Genomic DNA, 23,477 nt, shown 5'->3' with positions numbered 1-23,477 from the left:
ATATTACTGTGAAAATTGTAAATATCAAAAAAAAAGAAAAAAAACTTCTTGAAGAAGCATTTACAGGATGTCTGCGGGGTCTTAAAAAGAATTTTAAAGTTGATAAATCAATTATGAGAAAAGTCAGGCCCTTAAAAGGTATTAAAAAGTCTTAATCACATTTTTACGTGATTTTACGGTCTTAAATTTTGTTCAAGCGTTGTCCAAAGTGTTTAACTAAAAAAAAAAAGGATTGAAATATTTATATTTTCTTCCTAATATTAACAACGGCTTGCTCGATCCACACGATTGGTTCGGGCTGGAGTGCGTCCGGCCAAGCTCCTCCGGTTGGTGATGTCACATAATTTGCGACAAACCTGGGAAGGTGATGTGATGCTTTCCACATGTAGTGAAACCATAGAGCGAAACAGACGGCAAAATGGGAAAATGTAATTTTGCGTGCTCCTGGTTGGAGAAAGACGAGTTTAAAGAGTGGCTGAAGCCTGTTGCTGAAAACAACCGCGTAATTTATTCTTTCAAGCTTTGTTTCTTCCTATCTGTGTTCTGTTGCATGGTTGTGCTCCATTGATTTATTTAACTACAACTGTTTATTAGCACCTGTTTATTAAGTTAAAGGTTTGATACTGATTAGAACTTGAAGTGGCGATGAGGTCTTAAAATATTCTGAGAAGGTCTTTAAAAAGTCTTAATGTATTGAAATTTCCTTTAGGACTCCTGCATATACTCTGATTAAAAGTTCCTTCATTTTGAACATACATGCTTAATTCACAGGTGGTGTAATATATATTAAAAACTAGAGTTATATCGAAGGTTATCGAAGTGAATTGTAATCTTTGGATTGCATTTTTTTGTAATCTTTTGTAGTGTGCATCTCTTTTATTAATATTTGCTTATGGTGTTTGTTTTGGCAGTGAGCAGACACAGCCACCTGAAGGACTTGATGCTGGTGGTGTCCATCATCATTGGCGTTGGAGGCTGCTGGTTCGCCTACATCCAGAACCGGAATTATAGGGACCACATGGGCAAGATGATCAAGGACCTGGACGGCCTTCAGAGAGCCGAGCAGAGCCTGCTGGACATGCAGCAGAAGTAAGAGACTCAGTTTGTGTACATTAACAGGAAACCTGTAAATAACCGCTAACAGGACGGAAACTTTAAAGAGGAACTGTGAGGCTCATATTTCATGATGTAAAGTTGTCTTTCTGTGGATGGATTACAGATGTAGGTGGGGCAGCGGCTGGTTGTTTACAGTTAGCAAGAGTTTAAGAAAAGTAATTGCTGCAAAGAATTCAGACGAATTGTTACCATGCTTATAAATAGTTATATCACATCTCAAGCAAAAGAAACTGAAAGATTTTTGTCTAATTGGATAGTCATTAGATCATGTTAAGGAAAGTAACTTCGTGCAACAGGATGCTAAGCAATGCTAAAAATGTCAACATGCTTTGGTTAATGGTTAGAGAAACCAAAAATTCCTGTTTTTTGGGGACAGTCCCAGTTTTGTGTCCTGTTGACTAATGGAAATCACTGTTTTAAATGATAAATACACCACCAAATGCCATAAATATATAATTTTCACCAACTATATTATCCCATATAAATAGATACACTGATAATAAATAGTTTGTAATAAAATGAAAAACAATTGTAATGTGACTTACTCTTGGTTTTTTTATTATTATTATTACTATCGCAATCCATTTTTTAATACTGCACTGCAACTAAACACTGTAGAACAAATGACTCCACACAATCAGAGCACCACCCGACTCTTCTTCATTTCTAACAGAATTTCTGATGCTAGTTTTGACTTCCTACTTCCTACTACCTGTGTACTGTAGAATTCATCAGTGCAACTGGGTTGAAGGTTGCCAGGTTGAGATCAGAAATGGTTTGAAATTTGAATATTTTGCATGGTTTAGAGTAATGAGTATCATAGATGATCTGGCAGCTGGACATCTTTTGAATAAAATATTGACGTGATTATTTATATAACTAGGTTTAGGCCTGAAATGTTGCTGTGGTTTAGCTGCAAAAGCATTTGATACATCCTTTACTGACCTCTTTACAATCTTTAGGTGCAGTCTTTAACCAGTTTGACAAAGAAAATAAGTTTTCCCATCAGAAACAAATATATTAAACTTGCTTTACATTTACATTTTGTCATTTAGCACAGGGGTTCCCAAACTTTTCAGCCCGCAACCCCCAAAATAACAATGCATGTGACTCGCGACCCCCAATATCTTCTGAGGTGGTTATAAATACAGAAACCTTGCATGCAATGGCACACACACACCAGTAGACCCAAGTCTATTCTTCGTAGAGTTTTTTTAATGTATGTCTGTGCTGTAAATGTGCCAGAAAGTTTAACCTGGTGTTATAATACCAATCTGCTGCATCTGACGCTATTGCTGTGTCTTTAGTATAATGTAATTAACCCAGGGATTGCAATTCAATAGACCTAGTAACTATAAGCTACTGTACTATAGTAACTATATACAGTAGTATATAGTAACTATAAACAACTATTTTCTCTCTTCAGTAGGTTATGGATAAAATATGGTAATTCTTATGGTTTAATAAAAATAAATAGATTTTTGGCAAACCCCCCCACCTTCATTTTCCCACGACCCCTCGGGGGTCACTTTAAGAACAACTAATTTAGCAGATGGCTTTGTCCAATTAAGGAGATATTCATAAATTCAACTACAAGGAGGCAATACACACAGGAAGTGCTAATTATACAAAGTAACTTGTTTGTGCTCAGAGAATTTAGTGCTAGAGTAGGAGGTCTTAAGAGAGAGAGAAAGTGCAGTCTACAGTTGGTTTGGTTTTTGTTTACCATGGTTCATGTTAGGGCTGTGTGACATGGGCAAAAGAAACCTATCACAGTTTTCTTGAACACACACAGACAGACTGAATCTGTGTTTACAGTGCGAATCTGAAACATATTTCCAAAGGTAAACAATTAGACCTGTAATATGTCTCTAAAACAGACATAAAATATAAAAATCACATAGTAAAGCTGTAACAAATTGTCTCTGGAACAAGTGTGTGTGCATGTGCGCATCGTCAAACTCAAGCAAGGCTCCAATGTTTTGATTGACCAAATATAATTAGTAGTTGTGTGTGTTTGTGTGTGTGTGCGTGTGTGTGTGTCCACAGATTTGTTTCGCTATGCATAGATCATGAACCTCTTTATGATGCTGCCAGGAAATAGGCCGTTCACATATCGCGTTTTTTGCGTGCACAACTTTTTATTGCCAAAGATTGTGTGTACATATTAAGAGTGATGCGCGTATTCCAGGTGCACCCAGCTGAAAACATCTCTTTTCAGACAAACTTTAAATGAAACTTTTCAGAAAGCCGCTCGGCAAGTCACGTAATAAGAACTGACCGATCAGCTTTATACTTTGAATGGTGTTTTCATATCTCGGTTACCTCAGACAAACATAAGACAGTCAAACACCAAGTGCTTTTTAATTCTCTCCATAAATAATACTTGTGTCAGAATTGCAGCAACGGTTTGTTAGTTTGTCATCCAAAAAGCGGTTGATGGTCACCGAGCAACAACAAAGAAGCAACAGAAAATCACTTTAATAATGCTGATGGAAGTGACGTGCCTCACGCTTTACATTCGCTTTTAGATGCAATATATGACTGGTTTACTTGCATGCCCAAATCACAACTTCAATACGATTTAAATTCATCGCACAGTCCTAGATCAGGTGTTCTCAGAAGAGATGGGTTTTTAGTTGTCATTTGAAGGGTACCATCACTTTCATCACTAAAGTTGTATGTCCACACAACAGGCTCCTCAGCAAAGGTCAGTGTAGTCTTATGATTCTTTCTGCTGAGGAAGGTTTAATCACTGCAGAGGCCTTCAGTCCAAATTCTTTTAAACATCAAGACATTGTAAGCCGAATTGCCAAGATTGAGATCTTTAGTGAAGTTGTTCAGAGCTTAGCTGAAGAGCAATTCCAGCTGCAGTGTTGTAGTGATTACCCACTGAGATCCTCTTTATTATTCTGTCCTCTCATACTTTTGTCTTTAATGCACAACCAGCCTTTTAGTAGGGTGTCCGTGGGGTCTTAAAAAACCTTTAAACAAGTCTTTCAAAAACAAAATTGTAGACCTTAAAAAGTCTTAAATATGCTGAAATATAGTGTTGTAGGTCTTAAATCATTTTTAAAAAGATCTTCATTTTCCTATGTGCTAGTAAAGTTACCCAATCACCAATAATCCATCAGAAAACACATTTAAGTAATTATTGCAAAGGGATACAATTCACAACAACTGATAGAAATTTTTACAGCAAAGTCTCCTAATTAAATTCCCTAAATAGGGAAAGAAAACTAAAGCAACGCGTCTCTTTACATGATCTTCCATTAAAAAAATGATATTTACAGAAGAAACCGGGGCATTAAAGTGTTTAGCCCTCTATAAGTCTACAATTTCATTATTAATGGTTCAAAAAGGGTCTTAAAATGCTTCAATCTGATTTGAAGCAACATGCAGAAACCCTGGCGAGGCAGTGGCGCAGTAGGTAGTGCTGTCGCCTCACAGCAAGAAGGTTGCTGGTTCGAACCTCGGCTCAGTTGGCGTTTCTGTGTGGAGTTTGCATGTTTGCATGCTCTCCCTGCCTTCGCGTGGGTTTCCTCCGGGTGCTCCGGTTTCCCACACAGTCCAAAGACATGCGGTACAGGTGAATTGGGTAGGCTAAATTGTCCGTAATGTATGAGTGTGTGTTTGAATGTGTGTGTGGATGTTTCCCAGAGATGGGTTGCGGCTGAAAGGGCATCCGCTGCGTAAAAACTTGCTGGATAAGTTGGCAGTTCATTCCGCTGTGGCGACCCCGGATTAATAAAGGAACTAAGCCGACAAGAAAATTAATGAATGTTTAGGGAAACTTGAATTGGTTGGTGAGATTGTGAAAGCACAATATAAAGAAATCATGCTTCGCTTGCTAAGGCTGAAAAGGCCACTTTGGTGTTCATCTGGACAGCTTGGTCAGAGAGTTAAGTTAAAGGTTTCAGACGTTTGTCCGTTTTTAAACACAATTTAAGATAGGCTTCCTAATCCTCTATTGACATCAATTGACTTGTTTAACTTTCTTGTCGTGTTCGGGTCAAATCTGACCAATTTACAACTTAAAACACTCATAAAGGTTGTGTTTTACATCTGATTGCCTCGAAGCCTTATGATATTCTCCACACTGTGCACTTGAACATATAAAAGTGAGGATCACCGCTTTCATTGAATTTTGATTGTTTTAATCAACCTTGCTACTAGGGGTGTCAAAATTAATTGTTTCTTCGGTGCACCGCGATGCAGACGCGGACAATTCGGTATCGATTCAGTAATAATCCTAACCGGTTATAATGTACTGACGTCATTTATCTCCTATGCGCTCTGTCGTGAGGAAGGTGAGCGCCGGTATTTACAACACTCAGCCAACTCATGGCCGGAACGTGGCATAGGCAATATAGGCAAATGCTAAGGGCGCTGTACATCCAGTGGGGCGCCAGAAATAAGCGCGCTTCAGTTGGTTTTGTTTTCGATTTTCCTGACACACATTCAGTTATAGACGGCAATAACTCAAAAACCTCTTACCCTAAAAAGATCTAAAGTGTGTTTCCTACAGACAGACAAAGCTGGTTATGTTTCACAGCTGTCTTTCTTTTTTTTCGCTCGACATTACGAGCACTGCTCCGTTTAAGCACTCGCAGTCTGCGTTTACTTTAGCCGGCAGAGCTCGCGCTGAGAGGAGCTCTCAGTAAGGGACCGTCGGAAAAGTGCTTATTTTTTTCAATTTTTTTTTATTTTTCGTTTTTCTGCTCCACTCAGCGCGAGCTCTCCCTGTTGCAAGGGCTTAAGTGTGTGTGAATGTGTTTGAATGAGAGACAGTGTGGTGCTATATGTGTCTGTGTGTTTATACAGACAGCATGTTATAGCCTCCCCCTAAAATATAAGACTGTTTATGGAAAGCATCGTCAATGCACCGTGATGCACCGAGATATCGAATTGAACCGAATCGATGCCATGATAATTGTAACCAAACTGTGAGACCAGTATAGGTTCACACCTCTACTTGCTACAACTGTGTTGTTCCCTGTCACAAGTGAATACAATAGGAAATGAATGGGGAGATGTGGCACCCAACCCCACCCCTAAACCCAACCGCCATTGGGAGATAAGCTAGTTATACTAAGATTGTATAAATAAGATCCTTCAAATTCATATGAATTAGCCACTAAATCAAAGTGTTGGATAGCGTTAGATCCTCCAATGTGAATTAACTTCCTGATGAAACAATGTATCATATCTTCACAGAGACTAGACAGGTGTCTGTTATGTGAACCCATCTGTGTGTGTTTGTTTGTTTGTTTGTTTCTTTCTTTCTTTTTTTCTTTCTTTCGACCAAAGTATACCTAGTGCTTTGTGTCCACACTCACCATCTATACCCTCGGCCACTGTTCCCTACATTAGTGCACTTATATAGTCCGATTGAAGGACTGAATGAAAATTCGAGCATTCAGTGAACAGGAAGGGATAACGTTTTGTTTGTGTTTTGCTGGTTGATAAATCATTCAGATGGATTCAAATGTCAATTTCTTTGGTCAGACCCTGTGATCATTATTTTAGCGAGCTGTCTATTGGTAATGGAACAGAGTATTTTAATTTCTGTCATCTATTGCAGCAGTTCCCAACAACGGGGTCCCAGCCCACAAGGGGGCCTTAGCGAGCTCTGTGAAGGGTCACACCATATTTGTAACATTTTTTAGCAGTGGACAATTAGGAGAACGATCATGTTGACTCAGTATGTTTTTTTTCCCCTGGCTGACCAAAAATGGACAAATTTGTAATTTGTTCTCCACAAAAAAGACTGAATCTCACTGATTCACCTTCAGCAGCTAGTACTAAGCATACTGGACCCAGGTGAGGAAGCTCTAAACATTTCAGGGCCCAGCGCTAGCAATACTGGAAACACAAAATGCAGGAAATACCAAGACAGTTACCTGAGCTATGGTTTTATTCCATTTTCTCATAGCAAAGAGAGTTCTTGGTCTAGCCACAGTGTATTATCTGCACCAGAGTTCTTGCTAACAAATCGTCACCTTAGAATTGAAAGGTTCTTTCTGCATTCTAAATGATTTTGAGATTTTGAGCTTCAATGTCTTTGCATTATATATAGCAAACAACGTGTGTAACAGTTCTCGTTCATGCATTAACATGACAGAGACCCTAAGGGTTCTCTAAATGTAATTGATCAAAGTTCTCTTACATTTGCAGATTGGAGTAAATAAAACACGATAAATGCAGATAGAACCTTCTCATTCTGAAAAGTCATTTTCCACTTGGAATTATAAGGTTCTAACTGGCAGATCATTCATTGAAGCATTACTTATCAAGAAATACAATCAAAAATATATAATTTAGTGTTGTAACAAGTACAAAATATTTTTTCCAGTGCAGTTGTTTATTTTATCTAATTAATGTTTATATTTATTAAATTTTATGCTTTAAATAAATTATTGAATTATATGCCCCATTAATTAAATTAGGTATTTGCCCTTCAAGGCTTAATATTAAACTTATTGGGCTCTATTTTGACGGTCCATGCGCAGAGCGCAAAACGCAGGGCGCAAACGCTTTCAGGGCGTGTCAGGACGCGTTTTTGCTTATTTAAGGACGGGAAATTTGCCTTGAGCCATGGCGCATGGTCTAAAAGGGTTGAGTTCATTTTCTAAATGAGTTATAGGTGTGTTTTGAGAATAAACCAATTAGAGTCTCATCTCCCATTCCCTTTAAGAGTCAAGAGCGCATTCGCTATTTACAGGACGCAAATTTAACTACTTTCTGTCTTAACTACTTTCACATTCGCTCTTGGATAGGGAAACCTTTACGCACAGACATCAATTAGTCTGTAAATAAATACTTTTGTTTGTTAAGCGCAAATATTCGTTTCAAAACGGTTTCTTAATTCAGTTCTAATTTCCAGCAAACGAATAAATGAATAATAATAACAAAATGTGCTCAAAAACCTGAGTTATATCCTAAAACACATGCTGTGCCCCATATGGTCTAAAACCTGACAAGTGGGCAAATCTAAGCTTGTTTTTAATCAAACAAATATAAATATGGATATAATAAATAATACTGCTAATAATAATAACATTATAAAAAAGCAAATTGTTATGAATGAACTGAAAAAGCCTCCTGAGATGAAGAAGACATAAAAGCAGTCATTTTTCATATTTATGTAGGCTAGAAAATAGTATGTTTTGTAATATTTTAATCCTTTATATTTATATTCTATATCTATTCTTATTATATCCTATATATATCCTTAATATTTAAAGTTTTTCATATGTAAAGATATTTGCCTATTGCTCTCTTGTGCGTATTAAGCAGTGTGTAAGCGAGGCGCAACTCTGCGCTGGAGTTTAGACCGGGTTAGTTTTGGTCTAATGAAAAATCTATTATAGTTTCTCAAAATAGCAACGCGCCAGCAGTCCGCCTCAGAACGCCTTCCTTTTTAGACCAGAACGCCTAAGGGCGCACAAATGATAAAAAAGACAAAGACAAAAGACAAAAAATAAGCGGCCTCTCACAAATTTGCAAAATCAAAAACTGCAAACATAAGTACTTTCCGGGGCGTATTTCGCTGTCTCCAGAAACGTCCACAGGACTACGTTTTCAGAATGAGCCTGGGTTTGTTAAAATCCAGAAATATACAAACAAAAAATATCCTAAAAAAAAGATCATATGCTTCAGTGGCTCATTTGAACCATAATCAAGTGACAAGAAAATATTTGTGCACTGGTAAAACAAAACAAGAACTTTACTCAACAGTTTCTTCTCCTCGGTGTCAGTAAAGGGTGTGCTTTGCACTCGTTATTCATGTCATGCTCACTTGAGCCTCTGAAATATTACTTCAGAGGAGCCTGTACTTTATTTCCAATACAGCAACACATGCCCTATACTGACAAGAAGGAACTGTAAAATAAAGTCCTTCGTTTTGCAGGTATCAATGGTTTAGAACGACGTGAGTGTGAGTACTTAATAACAGAATTTTGATGTTTGGGTAAACTCCCCTTAACTCTTTTCCATTGAAGTAGCACTTTCATGATATACTGAAACACTCAAGGTAACTTCAAATCCAACAGTGCCTTATTTAAAAACCCAAACCAGGAACTTGTGTGTCCAGTAGAAGTGTTGTTTTTTATTTCCTACTATCTTTGTCTGTTCAGGTCAAAAGACTCTAGCAGGGTGATGCAAGCATCCCTTGAAAGTCCTTAAATGGCAAAAGGACGGGCAGCACTGTTGCTGAATCCCAGCTTCAGACAGTCACACTATCTCGCTGCACGCTCAGTTCAGCTGGCGCCCGCTGCGCCGAGGCAGAACAGAAAACCCGTCTCTGTCTTTTTTCAGAGGTCACAGGTCTCGGAGAAGCTCATGATTCAAACTTCCTTTCTTTACGGTGCATTAATTTAAAGCAATGGCCTTATAAGGAAGAAGGATGTAGATCGGTGTATTAGTTTGTTGGAGGAAAAGCTGTGGCGGAGGAATGTTTGTTGAGTGCGGTGTGATTAAGTCACTGTGCAAGTATGGCCGGTGTTACGGCGCAACACATTGATCTGTGTGTATGTGTGTGTGGCATTTCTGTCCTGTCCTTCACTCTAAATCCCCTTTGGAACAGAGGTCAGGACACCTCGTTTACACTTTGATCCACATCACGCAGTCCAGTTTAATACAAGTGGTGCTTATATCTATCTGTCTCGCTTTGAGTCTGTCTATCTATCTATCTATCTATCTATCTATCTATCTGTCTGTCTGTCTGTCTGTCTGTCTGTCTGCCTATCCATCCATCCATTCATTCATCCATCCGTCCGTCTGTTTATCTGTCTATCTGTCTATCTATCTGCCTACTTGTCTGTTTGTCTGTCTGTCTGTCTGCCTGCCTGCCTATCTGTTTGTTCGTCCATCTCTGTCTGCCTGCCTATCCATCCATCCATCCATCCATTTATCCATCCATCCATCTGTCCGTCCATCTGTCTGTCTGTCTGTCTATCTATCTATTCATTCATCCGTCCGTCCATCAATCTGTCTATCTGTCTATCTATCTGCCTACCTGTCTGTTTGACTGTCTGTCTGCCTGCCTATCTGTCCGTCCGTCTCTGTCTGTCTGTCTTTATCAAAACATCTTTCTGTCTATTTATATATCTGTCCATGTGTCTATTCATCCATCCATCCACCCATCCATCCATCCATCCATCCATCCATCCATCCATCCATCCATCCATCCATCCATCCGTCTGTCCTTCCATCTGTCTGTCTGTCTGTTTCTGTCCAAACTATCCTTGTCTGTTTATCTAGATATCTGTTCATCCTTCTGTCTTTCTGTCTACACATTTCCTCTATCTCTTGTCTATATATAAATGTCTATCTATCTTCTAGCCTGTCTATATCTTTCTGTCTCTGTCAAGCTTTCTTTTTGTCTCTCTGTCTGTCCACATGTTGCTTCTGTCTGTCTATATATATATATATATATATATATATATATATATATATATATATATATATATATATATATATATATATGTTTGTCTGCCTTTTCTCTCTATTTGTATGTATTGTTTGTTTCTGTCTTATAAAACAATCTTTCTGTCTATCTATTTATCTGTCCATCCATCCATCTGTTCATCTGTCTCTCTCTACTCTTTTCTTCTGTCTCTTGTCTTTATCTTTCCGTCTCCTTTCTGTCTCTATCTGTATCTGTCTGTCTCTGTTTATATGTCTGTCTACCCAGTTTCTTTCCTCATAATTTCGTGTAGCTGTTGTTTGTAGTTCATTTTCTTCCTTTTCCATTTATCTACTGCTCCCCTTCCTAATTATTAAGTGTTTGTAATGTTCTTGGCCACTGTCATGTCAGTGACAGTTTGATTTATACTTCACTTCCTGTTTGAACTGGGACTACATCAGCATGAGAGAAGCCTTTATAACCCACTCCTCTTATTATCCTTCCACCCCCTGTTATTTCTCCTTTCTCTTTGACTAATAAAGGACAAAAGCAATCGGCTGAAAGTCTAGAGAAGACAACACTGTATGAATATATCCCAGATAAGATGATTTCAATTATTTTAAATTGAATCAGATACTCCAAGACTTGAAAGTGGATCATTTTAGTCACATGAACGCAGCTAAATTTAGCCGTCTGGATCTTCCAGTGTGGAGGATGAATTTCCCTGTAACACTGTAAGGACGTTTTAATACAGAATTACCACACCGAACAGGCCACATCTTGTTCGGAGAAGGAAGAGGTGTGGTTGAATCTTGCAGACCCAGTTGCCTTTTAATTCTCACTCATTTATGCGGTACGCCACCTGCAGGTAAGTAGGTGGTACTGCATTCACCAGGTTTAGCAAGAAGTGAACAGTGGTTCATCCAAAGCAGTGTTTCCCAATGTAAGGGTCGGGACCTCCCGTGAGGTTATGGGACAAGGAGCGAGGGTCGCTTGGTAATTTCCAAAAATTAAATTCATTTTATTTAAACTAGTAGACTTAACCTACAGTAGAAAAAAAAAATAATAGTTACATAAAGCAAATAAAAAGCCATCAGCCTTTCGACCCCAGGGGTGATAACGTTATATTAAAGACAAAGCAATAGTGTCAGATGCAACAGATTGCTTTTATGGCACTAGGTTAAACTTTCTGACCTCCTTACGGCACTCATGTATATTAAAAATAAATTCAGGCTAATACTAAACATGGAGAATGGCCTTCGAGTGGCGTTCTCCAACATTAATCCATGAATAGACTTGGGCCTATTGGCATGTGTGCACCATTGTGTGCAAGGTTTATATCTTTATAACCACCTCAGACGATATTGGGGGTTGCGAGCCACTGGCATGGTTATTTTTGGGGGTCATGAATTGAAAAGTTTGGAAACCCCTGATCTAGAGCATACTGTAGGTCTCAAACTAGATTCCTGGAGAGCCACAGCTCTGCACAGTTTTGCTCCAACCCTAATCAAACACAGCTGATCCAACTAATCAAGGTGTTCTAGACTACTAGAGACATTGTGGTTGGAGCTAAACTATGCAGAGCTGCAGCCTTCGAGGAATTGAGTTTGAGACCATTGATCTATAGATTGATCATGTGTTTGTGTTCAGGCTGCAGATTGCACAGGAGGAGCATCACACGGTGGAGGAAGAGAAGGTGAACCTGGAGCGAGAGATGCGGAGCGAGATTGAAGCAGCCAAGGAGGAGGCGCAGAGACTCCGAGAGCTGCGTGAAGGAACGGAGAACGAGCTGAGCAGACGGAAATATGCAGAGCAGGAGCTGGATCAGGTACAGCACCACAAGTACTTAAAGACATCGTTCTCCCAAATCGTTCTCTCATTTATTTACGATTTACTGGCATTCAAGTGGTTTCAAACCTTTAGAAGTTTCTTTCTTTTTAGTTTAGGTTATTTGTTTACAGGGGCAGTCCACAATAACCATTACTGCAAAATGGGCCAGAATTAGCTAAGTATGGCTATTTTTCATCTGTAGACTCTTGACAGAATGTTCAAAAGTCACAACTAAAAATAGAAACAAAGCATAATAACACAAAATACACACATACACATATTCATACATACACACACACACACACACATACACACATACATACATACATAAAATATGTAAAAGACAAGGAGATAAAGTAACAAAAAAATATGGCAGCAGGAGATGACATTCTGTTGAACACTATTCTGACACCAAACACCAAAGAAGATATTGTGAAGAAAGCTGGATACCTGTAACCATTGACAAAGGAACAAACACTATGGAAATCAATGGTTACAATATGTTTTAGCTTTCTTCAAAAATGTTTTGTGTTCAACAGAAGAAAGAAACTCTAAATGTATTTCAGACATGCAGATTAGGCATGTTTACACTATAAATTGACCTCTATTGATTGGTAAGCCCCACCTCCTTTAGTTACTGACACAAACCTGAACAAACAGTTGCTCAGGGCTGTTTTAAAGAAAGAAATACCACCTCTTGAGTATTCAAGTGGGAATTAAATATGCCATAGAGAGCTATATAACAAAATTACAAATAAATCTGGTAGATGACAAAATAATTTTTTTAGTTTAGATCTTTTTTGTCTTTAGCTAATGTTAATACTGCCTGTCTAACTTACTTAAGGCAGTGTTTCTACAGAACTATTGAAATTTTATAGCTTTTATCACAAATTGTTTTTTGACTTGACTTTGACCTGAAAACAAATGTATGCATTCTTGTTGATCTTCTAGATGTTAAGATGATTTGTTTGTGTTTAGGAAATAGTATAAAATAAATAAAAATGTCAACCTAAAGATGTCTGAGACCTGGCCTAAACTTACTAATAGGTCAATTGTAAAATTTAGGAAATCTCTCTAAGGATTTCCTAAGTAACTTCTGTGAAAAACAATTGCTTACCTGGAAACAGTTAAATAGAGTTTTGGGACAATATTGTAATAAAAAAAAAATGGAAAAAAAATGGCAGGTAAAAAAAAACTTATTAATTAATTAAAAGAAAAGAGAATAATAAAAATGAAAAAACTTTCTCTTCTCTGCGTCATCATAAATTTTAGTAAATAATGTTAATGTAATAATTGGCATTAGACGTTATATTACAAACATTGTCATATGAGTAATTTAATAGAGCAGAGAAAAATCAAATAGGCCTTTTTTGAAGTTTCTGTGTCTAGAAGAAAAACACAAGGGGACTGCATATGCAGGGTATTTAGATAGATAAGCTAATACTTTCTAAAACATTTTAGCACTTCCTCAAATATGTTATATTATTATAAAAGGTCATTTATTGGTTTAAAGGGTCTCCAACAACAGTTTGATCTGCATGCAGGGTAAAAAAAACACTTTTATTGTCTTATATTATATATATTTATTTTTACCTAATTATCCCAACAACTCCCATATGATTCACGATTATTTGTTCCCAAACCCCTCCCTTGCGTGATGCTAATTGGTCCGTGCTGATCGGTCCGATGGCAAAATCTGTTGTGATTGGTCAACTGGGTTTAGTGCAAGACAGAGAGAAAGGCCCATCCTGATTACAAGCCACGTGGTGCAATTACAACTAACAACATACAATTAAATACATGTTTTGGTTTCTTATAACTACAGAAACCGAGGCAACCATTTTAATCACACTTACAGCTTGTGTTGGAAGGAGAAACACTTACTGGATCTGGAGGAAGTAGAAACTGGTCCATACAAACTGTGTAACAGTTACTGATGTAAGGCTTGAAGATTACGCTGCTATTCTGAACCAATAATCGGAAACAGAAAGCAGTTGAAGGATGGCATGTTTAAATCAATTATTTATCTGTCTCCATTGTAATTGATCTGATCCATTAAAGTTGTTATCATCATTGATAAAGAGAAAGAATCTCAATGCTTTAAAGCAGGCAAAGATGTTTATGAAGTTATATGTTTAAATATACAGACAATTGAATGAAACAAACTAACAAGCTGCGTTAAGAAATTTAGCTGTAACATATACACAGCTGAGCAACAAAGACAGTGAAACTGCCTTTGTTAGCATATGAGGCTACACAGCGGTGTGCGGGAGACGCAGAGTAAAAGCCATTCTACCAGATCAACAGTTACCTTTCCTTATTATACCCTGAGCAAAGCATTGTCAAACATGAGTGAAAGCCAACCCCCAAAACCAGCTGAACATGAGAGCAAAGTTAAGGAGATAAAGTGGGGGAGAAGAACATTAACATGCTTTCAGCATTAGTAAATATATTGTATATTGAAATACAATTAATCAATAGCCCCTTTCACACAGTGATACCGGTAAATATCTGGAAAATTTCCGGAACGACTTTACCGGTATATTCAAAAAAGCGCTGTTCACACAGGCGAGGACGTTACGGATTTTTTCCAGAAAAGACCGTTCACACATTCATTCCAAAATACCGGTTAATTCTGACATCATTCATCACAAATGAGCTTAAAACGGCTGCGCTTGTATTTGTAAACATTTGACTACATTACAAACTCTGTGGATGATCAGTATTCTGAACAACTTCGATGAAAATATATGGAGGATCACTTTCGCATGTCGAGATGCTCATAATATGTGTGTGCAGGCGCTCACAGGCTGTTTCACAGGCACACGCAAAGCTTGAAGGTAAACAAACAGCGGCTTATCATAAGTATTTTATTGATGATTATTTACACAGTTGGCATTAAGAAGAACATATAAACATGACCTGACTAACTTCTAGCAGCTAAATGCGTCTTAGAAAATATTCAAAGGCTTTTATTCTCATAAACCGCGCGGACGTAAATGCGTCTGACTGTTCTGATTGGCTAAAGCAGACGTCTCACGTCAGCACGTTCTAGACGTGCACGCGCTTATTACGGTAATCTTCCTTCTGCATTCACACAGCGCAGCATTCCGGCAAATTACCGATAATGTTACAACTTCTCTTTCCGAAAAATAGCCAGAACGAATTTACCGGTATTTTCAAAAAGGGCCTGTTCACACATAAAACCTTTCGGGGAAATTGCCAGTAATTTTCCGGGAAGGTCTGTATGTGTGAAAGGGGCTAATGTCTCTGTTGATTTCATCACTACAACGCTTAAGTCATAAACTGTCAAATGACACTAAGCTATATGAAGGAAGATCACAAGCAGATTGATTGTGTATGGTAAAGAAAGCACACAGGTACTGTAAGCAAATGGCAGAGATGTGTATTGGAGCTGTGATGAACCTCTGCCGCGCCAGGAGGACCCATCCCATGCTTGGAATGTCTCAGTAGTCCTTCATTAGCATAGAAGGAATAGCATATAACATTGCATATAATATTTTCTCAGCTTATACTGACAAAGTCCCGTACATTAATATTTTTTGCTGCTTCTTCCTTTAATAATGAATAGCTGGTGAATCCCGTGTTGCAGAGTAGGTTATTGTATCAATCATAAGAAAAATGGCAGGAACAAACACAGCACATGGTATAGACCATTTTGAGAGATGTAAACAAAAACTATGGTTTCAACCTATTTCCTGCTTTACATTTTTAATTTCTATAGCTTCCGAGAATCCAAAAAGAGCCACATAATGATAAATAATGTCATGATAGCTGTTTTGACATTCAGTTATGATTGAATTGCTTCTTGTTATGAAATGTTCATGTGCCAGTAACATCATCACATTGAAGAGATCTGTACTGTGGGGTTGTTGTGATAATGACCTCTTTATTACCCATAGCCACATCTCTGGCAATCTCCTTTAGTGATAGTAATCTTCGCATTATGTTCAATCCCATGATTCTCTGCACTTCTCTAGCGTTTGAAGGGAAAGGCTCGTTCACGTTTTACCAGATCCGGCACTACATATTTGGCGATGTTGCATATTAATGCATTCAGGCAAAAGATCCGAACTAAAAGTCATTCATTCGACTCTGAGTCGACTCTTTTCTTGAAGAGTAATAGTTTTAAACACGGTACACTTTCAGATTTAAACCTAAGCTGGATGTTTTCATTTACTTAGTGCTGTGTTACACTGCACGAAAGGTCAAAAACCCATAATAGGGGCTCTTTAAGTCGAAAATGAGAATTATTAGGATTAATATAATACAAATTGATCTCAAGGGGGTGCTTTACTATCAGTCTGTCAAAGCCTAAAATAACAGTCCTTTCATGCATCTGCCTCTCTTCACGCATCAGCAACATCCTCATAGTTTTCCAAAGATTCCCAGTTGAAGTGGTGCGAAAGAGGCTTTACATAATCGCCTAATCAAAATCCTGAAATGCAGTTATTATTAATGATTGTGTGTGTGGTTGTGAAAGGTGCGGATGGCTCTGAAGAAGGCCGAGAGGGAGCTGGAGTTGAGGAGCGGCTGGTCTCCTCCTGATGCTCTGCAGAAGTGGCTGCAGCTCACACATGAGGTGGAGGTGCAGTACTACAACATTAAGAAACAGAGCGCAGAAAGACAGCTCATAGTGGCTAAAGAAGGGGTGAGATACTCATTCAATGATTGAAATCTGCTTTTACTGTTCCTTTAACTAGCTTGAACAATGAAATTGTGTCCACCATAACAGGCCGAAAAGATCAAGAAGAAGCGAGCATCTATATTTGGGACATTCCATGTGGCCCACAGCTCCTCACTGGATGATGTTGATCACAAAATTCTCTCAGCCAAGTAAGTCGACATTTAGGGAAAGTTTTTTATGTAATGTAGACGGAGAATGAAAGAGGTGTTTCAATCAGCTCTTAAAAATGTCAAAGTTGTGATACATTCACTTCACTTAACACTGAGTTCAGACTGCATGATTTTAGCCCAGATTTTGACTTTTATTAAGAAGCACAATAAAAGAGTGTACAGCAAGGCTATAACCACTGTTTAAACGGATAGTTTAAAAAGATCACAAAAACTCATTTCTTAGTTCTCACCATGGTTTTGAAAAAAGCTGCAAATGTTTTTGTCAGAAGGTCTGTCTTGATGAAAGGAGAGTGAAATTAGTCAACAAAACAGCAATTTGGATTCAGAAAGTTATATTTCTCTTTTACTCAGTTGAAAGAACTTGTTGTTTCCCAAAAATTCATTCTGCAGTTCACAAATATACTCAACAAAATGTATGTATGCTGTATGTACATGGTTATGTACACAGTATAACACAAACACAGATAAATCCTGTCACCTCTATAGTTTAAGGAGCCCCTATCATACATTAAAAAGGGTCATATTTTGGTTTTAGGGTCTCCAGCAACTGTCTGATATTCATGCAAGGTCAAAAAGCACTTTCGTTGTCTTTTAATATGCATTTATTTTACCTAATTATCCCAGCGACTCTCATATGATTCGTCCATTCATTTGTTCCCAAACCCCTCCTTAGCGTGAAGTTAATCTGAGCTGATTGGACCGATGACAACCTGTTGCGATTGGTCGACAGCGTTCAGTGCGAGACAGAGTGAAATACCCACCACGGCTTATCAACAATATTAAAGTAGTCAGAGTGCAGAGTGTATGTGTGAGCGTACCTGTTTTTCCCGGTAGACTCCTCGTATTTCAGAACCATCTCCAGCCACCCACCTATTTTGTTATTTATCCCGGAAAACTCCCGTAATTTCAAACAAAAATTAAAAACTGCTTTTATTCTAGCCAAAATAAAACAAACAAGACTTTCTTCAGCAGAAAATATATTACTGTGGAACTGTGGTATGTAGACATACTGTGAAAATGTCCTTGCTCTGTTAAACATCATCTGGGAAATTTTTAAAAAAGAAAACAAAATTCAAAGGGGGCTAATAATTCTGACTTCAACTGTACATGAATGTAGAGGTCTGCATTCCCGCGGCTGTCCCGCGGGCGCCGCGGGACCCGACCAGATTTCTACGGCGCGGGTATAAATTTCCGAATAAATCACGGGAGCGGTCGGTAACGGGTTTAATTTGGGACGGGAGCGGGCTGTCTAGCAATATCGCTCCCGACTCCCGAGTGAGCACGCGTATGTATGTGTGTAAATGAAATAGCGCGATGCTGTGTTTAGCTTGTTTGTTGCAGTGTGTGTGTATGTATGCGCACGCGCGAATGAGAGATGTGTGTGTGTGTGTGTGTGTGTGTGCGAATGAGAGATAGAGCTTTGCCTGTGTTTGTGCTTGGTGCCTATGAGTGTGTGTTAGAGGGCGCGCGTCAAAACATGTTCATGACTGCATTCATTTATTTTTTCTTTTTTTTTTAAAAAGTCACATATTCCGCATTTCTGTTATCATACACAAATTGTACTAATGCGATCTAAAAAGTTCATATCAATACATTTTCTCTTTGTACTTTCATTTCGAGGGTGCAGATTGCATAAGTTTTGTTAATATAACTTTATTTATTTTATTAATAACTGTAACTTTATATATATAGTTAAAAATATTTACTATTTTCCCAAGTGTATATAACTACTACTGTAAGAAAATATCATAATTTGGTACTTTCTCTATTATCTTTGCTTCAACTGAGCCGATCTAATCCTGTTTATATGAATTGAACCTGCTTCCGATCAGGTTTGAGGTAGCAGAACTGTTGCTATGACAACAACTCTCAGATCAGCTTTGAAGAACGAAACGATCCTGGATCGTGTCAAATCGTCAATATCCAAATCCAGCTAACTGAGTAATCCACGTACGAAGAACGGACCCCTGGAGACAATTATTTGTAAACCAATAACATTCATTTGTGAGTCTAGCTCAACTCTTTTGTGGCCAAATAGGTGGTACAGAACAATTCGCTATTTAAACACACATAAAAATGTACTCTACTGTACCAAAGACTATAGAATACACAAGACATGTCACTGATTTAGTTTTGAATGGGGACAAGTGTAGCGGTCAATCCGCTTGTTAACTGTGACATCACGCGAATCGGCTTCCGGGTCCAATCGCTAATACTGTAGAAAATCACAATCGCAATATGTACATGCATGCCTAATATCAGATGGCCAGAAAGTGATTTGTTTTTTATAAATTGTTAAATATTTTGGATTTGTGATGCTGCAACTCCAAAGACTGTTGTGTACACTATGGCTGCCTTCGAAACCTTATACTTCCATACTATATAGTACGCTAAAATCAGGATGTGAGCCGAGTAGTATGTCCGAATTCAAAGAATACAAAAGTCAGTATGCGAGAAGTACCCGGATGACTTAACTACTTCCGGCGAGATACTGAAGTCCATAATGCCCTCAAGAGAATTTATGAATGGGAGTAAAACGACGCAACTCAAGTGAGTATGACAATAGGTCGGATGTAGTACATCCAAATTCCGTTCATACTTTTCACATTTATAGTGTATAAAACGTACTTTTGTAACGGCTGAGTAATACGTTTAAACTCGAATGCGATACCTAATGAGTAGTAGGTGGTTTCGTATGCACCATATGATTTTATATGAATTCACTTTAATGTGTGATAGGGCTAAACAGTGGCCATAAAAGAATATTTTCTCAATTCAAAAAAGTAGTGGCTTGGACCCCAAAATAAGATTCCATACGTCACCGATACTTCACGACTTAACAATTCTTAACAACGAATTAACAACGTTCTAACGACTTAACCCAGTTTTTTCTGTAAAGCTGAAAGAATGGTTGAAATCTTTACAGCAATGTGAACATTAAGCATTACTCTTTCAGGTTGGTCCCATTTACATTTCTCTTTATCCATATGGACTTGCATCTTATGTTTATGGCTCTGTAAATATTGTACATGTTTGCTGTATTGTGTTTTATTCTTGCCGGTTTTCTTTATTATTATTATTATTATTATTATTTATTTTATTATTATTTTTTTTTTTTATAATGTAAAGCCTAACCAGGGACGAGGGCTGCAAATTAGCTTTATGCTATATGCCCTATGTACACAACATCGGTTATCTTTGTATAACAATGTCAAGTGTATTGTCCCTGTAAAATAAACAAGCAAATAAAAAAATAATAAAATAAAAAAAACAAGTGGATATGACAAATGCAACTCCACCTTCTAGTGCAGGAGCCAACTATTGATTGCTATAGATCAGAGATGCCTAATGTAGGGCTCGCGGGCCAAAGTTGGCCTATGGCTAACCTTGGCCCACCATCCCATCTGAACAAAGAGGGAAAATGACGGGAAGGTGGTTGTGGGAATTCCTTTGACAGAGGTATTGTTAAAGAGATGTGTGTGATTATTTCATTGTTTTATTGCTGAACTACAAAAAGCCAACTGAATTTAAATGTTGTAAATGTATCAGACTATAAAAATGTGAATACAAAAGACATCGGCGAGCAAAGGAAGGAATAGCTCGACTAATACATTCAGCATTGAACAGCATTCTATTATAAATGGGATTGTTTTGGTTTTTCTAGTTTTTTACATTTTCTAATTATTTTTAAATATGAGCAATTAAACTTGGTAATTCCCCATGGCAAATTTAATGCAATACAGTTTGGTATATACTATAAATTCAGTTTGGTATATATTCGGCCCACAGCCCTCAACCAAGGTTGGCTTTTAGCCCATAATATGGAAAAGTTTGGGCACCCCTGCTATAGACTGACAATTTTCCAGGGGAGGGTCTCGGACCAGACAAGAGTTTTGTATTTTGTATGATTTGAACATTTATAAATGAAACTAAAGAGACAGTTGTTGTTTAATTTTATTAGTGATCCCTAATACAGAGTTTAATCTTTGATGTTTCCATGTTCAAACAGAATGCCTGAGCAAACTAGTGTTTCAAAGATGGCTGCTGAGTGAAATGACTTGCCTTAAAGAGACTTTGACTGTACTTGTGTTGAAGACTTGAAGACCATTCAATATTAATTTGCCTTCTTTAGATTTGAATCCAAAAGACAAAAATAAGACCAAAGACTCACAATGGAAATGAATGGACAATAATATTGAATTGTGAGATGTGCAACACAAACATTACTAGCTGGGTTTCCATCTTGACGTGAGGCAAATCTTTTCAAACTTCGCAAACAAAGAAACAAAAATCTGAATGTAAACTAGGAGACAGCTGATTGGTTGTGTGGGTGTAATATTCACTACATCAAATCTGTTACCATCTCCCGTTATTCACATTTATAAAACCACCTCAAGCGAGCGTAAGTGAAGGTTTTAAACTAATTTCGAGAGAACCACATGATAGGATCAATCTCAGGTCTCTCATTCGTAATCAGTAATAATCCAAACAGTAATGATCCAAGCCTACTATAAATAGATCGATTTTACCCTACTCTTTTATCTTCGTTTTGGAATAATTCCTACTTCCACCCCGTCACCTCCTTTTTTTTCTTTACTAAAAGGAGCTTTCGAGACTTACCTTATCTCGGACCTCCTTACATGCTAAAAGACGGATTGGGAGCACTGGGTTTAATTATCTCCAAGCTCTGGGTTTCTCCGGGACATTGCTAGTAGCATAAAGTGATATCTAAGTGTGAACTCTTGAAAAACTTTTGTGTATTAAAGAATAAAAAGAATTTAAAAAAAAAGAGAATAAAAAAAACTGTTATTTGAAATTTCGTCACCTTGGAATTATAAGGTTGTATCTGCTAACTGAATGATTTTGAGATATTGAGCTTTAAAATGTAAACAACTTTTAAAAAGCATCCCATAATGTAAATAAGTTGCCATTTAATAAGAATATATCAATCTCTTAATTTTGACAAAAAGGTCAGGTAAAACCTTATAATTCTAAGGTGACAATTTGTCATTTCTATTACTTGTATACTTTAAAAAGGACATTAATACAGCTTGATGGAATCCGGGGCAGTGTTGGTGTTCCAAACAAACAGGGCAGCATTAATAAATATCACGTGGGATCATTCGGCCATTCCTAATTAATAAAAGGGGGGCTGTACTTCTCAATATTAATGACGGTCACAGCACTAACTCACAGCATCTAAACCAAACCTTTCTTCTCTCTCACATCTGCAGAAAGGCTCTGGGAGAAGTGACGGCAGCTCTTAGAGAAAAGCTCCATCGATGGCAGCAAATTGAGTCTCTGACGAACTTTAATATTGTCAACAACCCAGGCATGTCATCTCTGGCCGCTGCCCTCAATGTGGACCCTGCTTTTCTAGGCATCCGCCCCTCATCACCTCAACATCTCCTGCTATCTGATGACCTGGATGACATGGATGAAGACATACTCTCCCCTGGAACCCTGCAGTGTGAGTTTATCAAGCACACAAACCTGGTACAATGTCTTATGATATTCATGCGTGTCATGCTTCCTTTCCATACCGTTTGAAAATGATCTGAAGGCCAGTTTTTCTGACCCTGGATACATGGGAACAAAGCTTTGCTTTGAGCTTTGCCTTTTTTGTGGTGTAATATGATTGGCTGATGTCCGCAGATGCCGCCTGGCAGATGGATCGGCGAGTGAGTGACCTTTGGCCTGTGACTTCCGAGAGCCAATCCTTGTGGAAACATTCCGGTTGGCATTCATTCTCTCAGCCAATGCTAACAATAAGCAAACCCTTCTGTGTCGCTCTCGCTGGCCATTTTAAGAGATGCTGGATGCGGTTTGTGTATCCAGCTCTTAAACAAACACAATTAAATCTTCGTTAGAAGTGCAGATGTGAAATCAGTGCTGCTATTATTGTCATCTGTTTTATAAAACTCTAGTTTAGCTGAAATGTTGAGCATTATAAATCTGATTAACACACATTTTTAAAAAAGTTTCGCTTACATGTTTACATGCACACTAATATGCTGATTACATGCAAACCGGTGACCTTGCATTAACAATACTTCATCAACTAGTGGTAGTGTCAAGATGAGAACATTTTTTATCATATTTTGAGCCAAGAAAGACTTCTAAATCCATAGTAATGAGACGTTTCTAGGGTTGTAATACTCAAAAAAATTATTGAAACAACACAATTCTTAAGATTTCTTTGAGACAACTTAATTGTTTTATGTTTAATCCACTTAAATTTATA

At 37.9% G+C, this 23,477-nt stretch overlaps 1 protein-coding gene across 5 annotated transcripts in view; it reads left to right on the top strand.

Moving 5' to 3' along the window:
- stim1b (stromal interaction molecule 1b) overlaps window positions 1-23,477 on the top strand; it is an 87,136-nt gene that overhangs the window by 53,361 nt on the left and 10,298 nt on the right. For 3 of the 5 annotated variants that reach the window (XM_009295557.5, XM_073934161.1, NM_001202541.1), the window contains 5 exon segments: window positions 912-1,089; window positions 12,176-12,353; window positions 16,860-17,027; window positions 17,112-17,212; window positions 22,468-22,703. In XM_009295557.5, coding sequence (XP_009293832.2) covers window positions 912-1,089; window positions 12,176-12,353; window positions 16,860-17,027; window positions 17,112-17,212; window positions 22,468-22,703 — 861 coding nt within the window. 5 annotated transcript variants of the gene reach the window in all.

The sequence above is a fragment of the Danio rerio genome, chromosome 21 (genome assembly GCF_049306965.1).
Source record: "Danio rerio strain Tuebingen ecotype United States chromosome 21, GRCz12tu, whole genome shotgun sequence".
NCBI lineage: Eukaryota > Metazoa > Chordata > Actinopteri > Cypriniformes > Danionidae > Danio > Danio rerio.
Note: the sequence above shows the minus strand (reverse complement) of the source record. Positions and strands in the feature narration are given on the sequence as shown.